At 38.1% G+C, this 7,500-nt stretch overlaps 1 protein-coding gene across 2 annotated transcripts in view; it reads left to right on the top strand.

Moving 5' to 3' along the window:
* acap3b (ArfGAP with coiled-coil, ankyrin repeat and PH domains 3b) overlaps nt 1-7,500 on the top strand; it is a 113,621-nt gene that overhangs the window by 98,010 nt on the left and 8,111 nt on the right. For both annotated transcript variants that reach the window (NM_001083015.2, XM_087271673.1), the window contains 9 exon segments: nt 926-995; nt 1,276-1,370; nt 1,488-1,702; nt 1,804-1,899; nt 3,500-3,592; nt 3,743-3,963; nt 4,185-4,294; nt 4,829-4,939; nt 6,205-6,266. In NM_001083015.2, coding sequence (NP_001076484.2) covers nt 926-995; nt 1,276-1,370; nt 1,488-1,702; nt 1,804-1,899; nt 3,500-3,592; nt 3,743-3,963; nt 4,185-4,294; nt 4,829-4,939; nt 6,205-6,266 — 1,073 coding nt within the window.

The following is a 7,500-nucleotide window of genomic DNA, read 5'->3' as shown; positions in this document are numbered from 1 at the left end:
ACATTCGCGCTAAAATATCAAGGTGAAAGTCATCATAGCTTGCGTAGAATAAACCCAGCTCCCAACACAACTTTTAGAATAGATCAACGGCGATATTTTTTTTTATCGTGCGATAAGAGTCTCGCATTAACGCAGCACGTTAACACCGATAACGGCCCACCACTAATACATTCACAGAATTTTTACACAGTGAGTAGACATACATAATGTAAATACACTTTTTTATTTTGGATGTGATCACTATTAATCATTTTGTCAGCACTAAATGTCCGCACTTTATTTTACAGTATGTGTACTTAATGTGCACTTATAATGTACTTAACCTGCGCTGTAAACATTATCCGCTTGTTAAGTCACGCAAAGTGGCTTCCGAGTCCAAGCGCTATATCAAACTGTATGAGGAGACTAATGAACATTTACAAAGCAATGTATTACTTTCTAAAATCACAATATTTATATACATATGCCTATTATCCGATGGCCAGTAAGTGATTAATGTTTTATAAATTGTTAACATTTTTGTATTTGTAAAAATAAGTCCAGAGACTGGTGTGTACACCATGATGATTATATAAACAATTCACTTTAATGTGTGGTATAACTAAAAAGTGTTCATAAACTAATATTTTCTCAATTCAAATGAGTAGCGGCCTGAGCCTGGAAACAGTATTTCATATGTCACCGATACGTCACGACTTAACAAGCGGATATTGATCAATACGTCACCACAAAACATTTGTATGTTATTGTTACTAACCTAAACAAGCTAATCATTTGGTTCAGTCATACAGGTTGTTTTAAATCAGCTGGATGTAATGCAAGTAAATGGTTTCTAGGGTTAAATTGATTCAGTTTCAATAAAATAAAATAAAATAAAAATAATGCAACACTAGATTATATAATGGACCTGTGTTATTCTCTGCAGGAGTTTGGGTGTCCACTGCTCGAAAGTTCGCTCTTTAACACTCGACACATGGGAACCAGAGCTTATGAAGGTAAGAACACTCCCAGACCTTATAAGTGGTCAAAATGAATATTAAACAGTTGAAGACAAACTAAGTATGACAGTGCATGATATTTAGCTAGTTATTTTGTAAGATACTAGTATTCCATATTTTCTGGAACTGTGTTAATTTGATTAACTAGACAAGTTGGGTTAATTAGGCAAACTATTTGGACAACAGTGGTTTGTTTTTGTCTTTGAATATTCCTGATACATGCTTATGGCTTTTATTGATTGGCTAACGTAATGCTTTATGGCTGTTTCCTCTCTAGTTAATGTGTGAGCTTGGCAACACTGTGATCAACCAGATTTATGAAGGAGCATGCGAGGAACAAGGCCTGAAGAAACCGGGCCCTAACAGCTCAAGGTCAGTGTGCGGTCAACACCTCACACACCTCCGATAATATTTTTTTCATCTTGATGTTATGATAGTTTTATACAGCGAATATTTCATTAATAGAAACTGTTGTGATGTTTAATCCAGGCAGGAGAAAGAAGCGTGGATCAAAGCCAAATACGTGGAGAGGAAGTTTCTGAAGAAGATGTGCGGCTCCGAGGCGCTGCTGGAGGGAGGCCGAAAGTCACATCACTGGAGCGTGAAGAAGTGCAGGAGACACAACAGCTCCATCAGAGCCCCTAAAACACGCCGGAAATACAGACACGACGCTGCCATCATGTCTCCAGGAAATCTCTCCGCCGGTATTTGCTCTTGTCATCTCTGAAACACTTTTGTTCTGCTTCTTCAGAGCTGGACAGAGTTAAAAGTTGACGTACTGTTCTTCTCTCCTTGTTATTCTCAGCTGCAGCAGCGGCAAAGTTTCGGAGGGAATCTCTGTTTTGTCCTGATGAGCTTGATTCGCTCTTCTCTTACTTTGACACTGGATCAGGGCCTCGCAGTAAGTGCTTAATAAGACTTTTCCTCCTAAAAAAGCACTAGCAGCGCCCATAGCCTAGTTGTTAGTGCATTAACACATGGCACGACAGTGTTTATGGTGACCTGAGATCGATTCTCGGCTCGAGGTTCTTTGCAGATCAGTCCCATCTCTCCCCTTTGTCTATAATCTCCACTATCCTAAAACATTGCAGGTGAAAATGTTCCTAAATGCTCTAAAACAAGCTGGCTACATGTTTTTAATGTGTTAAGCATTGCTAGCATGCTACAATATTCCAAAACATGCCTACTACATGATAGCAACATTTTATTACTGTTGCTTAACATGATAAAACATTCCAAAAACACATACTATGTGCCATTAACATGTTATTACTGTGTTAGATGCTGCTAACATGCTAAAAACATTACAAAACATGCCTATCCCAAAACATGCCATATCAGAATATGCCGGTAAGGTATGTTTTGATGCTGTTTTTCTCGTCTATGGTGATTCATCAACCAGCAAACCAGCATCAAAACATACCTTTGTATTGTTTTGCATGTTTGTATTGTTTTTAGCATGTTAGCAACATTTAACACGGTTATTTTTAGCAGGAGTTGGTACGTTTTGTAAAGGTGTTAGCAACGTTTAACATGATTATTTTTCAGAATGGGTAGGCATGTCTTTGTAATGGTGTTAGCAAGTTAGCAATGTTTAACAGTTATTTTTCAGAATGGGTAGGCATGTTTTTGTAATGGTGTTAGCAAGTTAGCAATGTTTAACAGTTATTTTTTAGCAGGGGTAGGCATGTTTTGTAACCATTTTAGCATGTTATCAATGTTTAACAATTATTTTTCAGTAGGGGTAGGCATGTTTTGTAACAGTTTTAGCATGTTAGCAATGTTTAACGTACTTATTTTTAGCAGAGGTAGGCATGTTTTGTAACATTTTTAGCTAGTAGCAATATGTAACAGTGATCTTAGCAGGAGTAGGCATGTTTTGCAACGTTGTTAGCAATGTTTAACGTACTTAATTTTCAGCAGAGGTAGGCATGTTTTGTAACATTTTTAGCATGTTAGCAACATTTAATGTGGTTTATTTAACAGCAGGGGTAGCCATGTTTTGTAACATTTTTAACATGTAAGCAATGTTTAACACTGCTATTTACCAGCAGGGGTAGGCATGTTTTGTAATGTTTTTAGCATGTTAGCTACTTTGAGCACTGCTATTTTTCCAGCAGGAGTAGGCATGTTTTGTAAAGGTTTAGCGTGTTAGCAGCTTTTAACATGGTTATTTTTCAGCAGGGGTAGACATGTTTTGTGATGTTTTTAGCACGTTAGCAACGTTTAACGCTGCTATTTTTTTAACAGCGGTAGTCTTGTTTTTGTAACTGTTGTAGCATGTTAGCAATGTTTAACTTATTTTTCAGTAGGGTTAGGAATGTTTTGTAACGTTTTTAGCATGTTTGCAACATTTAACAGGTTTATTTTTCAGCAGGGACATTTAAGTTACATTTTGATAGGTGCAAGTAAATTGTAAGATGTGCCATGTGACAAGGCCAGTGTCTGAATGTCATGTTGTGAGTAACGTGTCCTCCGCTTGGCACCTGTTGGCCCCGCAGGTCTCAGCAGTGACAGTGGACTTGGCGGCAGCACTGATGGCAGCACTGACATACTCGTCTTTGGCTCAGTAGTGGACAGCGTCACTGAGGAAGGTGAGAACACCTCCCACTTCATTCGCTATTATAGATTGTCTGTCAGTTAAAGTACAGATACCGCAGTAAATATGCAGTAAATAAAGTATTTGCAATTCATTACTTTACACCACTGTGCCCGGGCATTTTATATTGAGTGTTTTCTTGCAGAGTGTGAGGACTCTGACGAATCCAGTGGCGAGGTTGATATCGAGCAGGAAGCGTCAGATCCGGAGGACGGCCGAGAGCTTGACCCGAACACGCTGCTTCATAAAGCGTCACGAGCCCGAAACATGCCGGTCATGGCAGAAGCGCTTGCACACGGAGCAGACGTCAACTCTGTCAGTGAAGAGGACGAAAGCAAAAGTCCATTAATACAAGCCGTTACAGGGGTAAGTCGTTTTCCTTTCACAGTTCGTCCATCAAAAGGCAAATTGCAATTCAATGATTTGAATTACATCTTCAAGTAGAAAGACGGAAATATTAAAACATACTACAGTAACCTTTGTATTTACAATTTAAGTGGATACTTCATGTGTAGTTACAAAGGTGAATTAGAGTTTACTTGACCCAATGTTTTGACTAATGTTTGATATCTGCGCTCTTCTTTCAGGGCTCATTGATTGCCTGTGAGTTTCTGCTGCAGAACGGAGCAGATGTGAATCAAAGGGACATTCGAGGACGAGGACCTCTCCATCACGCCACATGTCTGGGTCATACAGGGTAAGAAATGACTGTAGACCAGTTTTGGGCAAGTTAACTAAAGTCAGTTTTGTGGTTGTCCCACCCCTATACGCACACGCCAATCATCATCAGTTATGTGGTTGTCCCACCCCTACACACACATGCCAATCATCATCAGTTATCTGATTGTCCCACCCCTACACACAAACCAATCATCATTAGTTATGTGGTTGTCCCACCCCTACACACACGTCAATCATCATGAGTTATGTGGATGTCCCACCCCTACACATGCCACTCATGATCAGTTATGTGGTTGTCCCACCCTTACACACATGCATTTATCATCAGTTATGAGGTTGTGCCACCCCTACACACACATGCCTATCATCATCATCAGTGATGGCGTTGTCCCACCCATATACGCATGCCACTCATCATCAGTTACGTGGTTGTCCCACCCCTACACATACATGCCAATCATCATCAGTTATGTGCCCCTTTCCTGGCTGATACACAAAGCTGATTTCGTAAAACTCCTCATTCTGCTGTGTTGTGTGTTTCCGTCCACAGACAGGTGTGTTTGTTCCTGAAGCGAGGAGCCGGTCAGATGGAGGTGGATGAGGATGGGCAGGACCCTCTCAGCATCGCTGTCCAGGCAGCAAACGCAGACATCGTCACATTGTGAGTCGAGCACTTCACTAATTCCTAAGTTGATTCTCCCAGTATTAAAATAAGCTTACTCAGATGGCAATTGTAAAGCTAGGGGACATCTGGGGAAAAAACTGTTTTTAAATGTGTGTGTGTGTGTGTGTGTGTGTGTGTGTGTGTGTGTGTGTGTGTGTGTGTGTGTGTGTGTGTGTGTGTGTGTGTGTGTGTGTGTGTGTGTGTATATATATATATATATATATATATATATATATATATATATATATATATATATATATATATATATATATATATATTAAAGTTAAAGTTTAAATTATTAGCCACTTCCCAAGTGCTGTTTCACAGAGAATAATTTTAATAAATAATTTTTTATAAGTCATTTATTTTGTCTTTGCCACAAAGACATAATATTAGACGTATTTTTTTTTTATACTTTGCAGGATACCGTTATTTAGATTAAAGTGCAATTTAAAGACTAGCGTTAACTAGGCAAGGTAGGATAATTATTGGATCACTTTATTGGAGAAGATTGGTTTGTTCTGTAGTCAATCAAAAAAAACTAAATTTCCAAAGAGGCAAAAAATTATGGCATTAAAACTCATTAACTATCATTCGTTTTTTGTTTTTTTTGTTTGTTTTTTTTGTTTATCTGGTGTCACCACAGTGGAATGAACCACCAACTTATCCAAAATTGTTTTAAAAAGAACTTAAATCCCTTTTATTCCATCTGAACTAAAATAAATAAGATTTTGCTGAGAAAACTAAAATATTATAGCAAATACTGTGAAAATGTCTTTGCTCGGTTAAACAGCATTTGGAAAATACTTGAAAATGAATTTAAAAATACACAGAATTCAATCATTTTAAATTCAACTGTAGATATACAGTACATGAATAAATGAAATGAAAGGGGTTCATGTTTATTTATTTATATAGCCCTTTTACAATGTTGATAGTGCCACTTGTTTATGGCATGCCACTGGCGTTGTAAATAGTGCTTTAGAAATATGTTGAAAGGTAATTTGGCTTGGGGTTTTTACATCAAACATTGTGGAGTTTACAAAACCCCAATTTCCCCCTGCAAATGGTGAAAATTGCCCCTCAGAGAAACAATTGCAATCCAAATACAGTTTATAATTATTTTCCTTTTTCCAGTTTTTTGGGATGTGATCCTTATTTTACACAACAATATAAATTAAACCATTCACAAAACAATAGGCACAAATGTGTCGACACTGCCTATGAAACTAATGTGTTTGCTTTTGTTGTGTCTCACTCAGATTGCGGTTAGCGCGGATGAACGAGGAGATGCGGGAGGCGGACGGGCCTTTAGGACAGCCAGGTCAATACCCCAGCACCAGCCCTACAGAGCAGCAGTACAGAAAGTGTATTCAGGAGTTTATCTGCCTCACCATTGACGAATGCTAGGGGGCGCTATTGAGCACTAGCAAGACTGTCAGGAGAACTACCTGCGAAACATGTAGTCCTTCCAAAGGAATAGCTTTAGCGAGGATCATGTGAAGTCTTCAACCTCTTACCCCACCTGACCAATTAGTTTACATATAGTCTTCGTACGTACAGTGGGGAAATAAGTATTGAACATGTCACCGTTTTTCTCAGAAAACATTTTTCTAAAAGTGCTGTTAACTTGAAATTTCCACCGGATGTTGGTCACAGCGAAAGAAATCCAATGAAAACAAAACAAACTAGTTTACAAATCAAGTTATAAAATGAAATGACGCAGGGGAAAAGTATTGAACACATGAAGGAAGGAAGGTGTAGAAAGGCAGTGAAAGCCCAGACAGCAGCTGAAATCTCTCAGTAGTTCTTCAGCAACACTCTGCCCTTCCCATGTGGAAATGAATATCAGCTGCTTCAGCCCAACCAGGGTGGACATTTCAGCAAGACAATGATTCAAAACACAGCCAAGGAGACTCTCAGAGAAATAAAATCAAGCTGTGGAATGGCCCAGCCAATCACCTGATCTAAATCCAATAGAGAATACAAATTAAAGCTCAGATTTGATAGACGAGACCCACAGAACATCAAGATTTGTACACTCTGTTGAAGTCTGTGAGAAACTCACACTGGAGCAATGCATGTGACTTCATACTCCATATGAGAGGCGTCTTTAGCTACCAAAAAAAAACCTTTAATATAAAGTATTAAATACATTTCAGTAGTTCAATACTTCCTCCTTGTGTCATTTCATTGTTATTACACATAATTGTTTTGTTTTGTATTGTTTGGGTTTTTACCAAAATCTGGTTCAACTCCATGTCAACAGCTCCTTTAGAATTATCATTCCCAGGAAAAAACATGACGTGTTCAATACGTAATCCCCCCACTGTATGTGATTTAATTAAATTAAAACGGTATACTGCCAACTTCTGAAACGCTATATTATTCAAGTGCGACTTTAATGGCGATATAATAGTAAATGAACGGAATTAATGCTTTTAAACAAATTTGAATTCATTAATAGTTTAAAATTGTTGTTAAAAGTATCGGAATCGGTACTGATATTTTAAAGCGCGTTTAAATATTAGTTTGAAATGTTTTTAAATTACTGATTG

The sequence above is a fragment of the Danio rerio genome, chromosome 11, assembly GCF_052040795.2.
Source record: "Danio rerio strain M-AB ecotype USA chromosome 11, GRCz13ab, whole genome shotgun sequence".
NCBI lineage: Eukaryota > Metazoa > Chordata > Actinopteri > Cypriniformes > Danionidae > Danio > Danio rerio.
The sequence above is the reverse complement of the archived record's forward strand: the minus strand, read 5'-3'. Positions and strand labels throughout refer to the sequence as shown.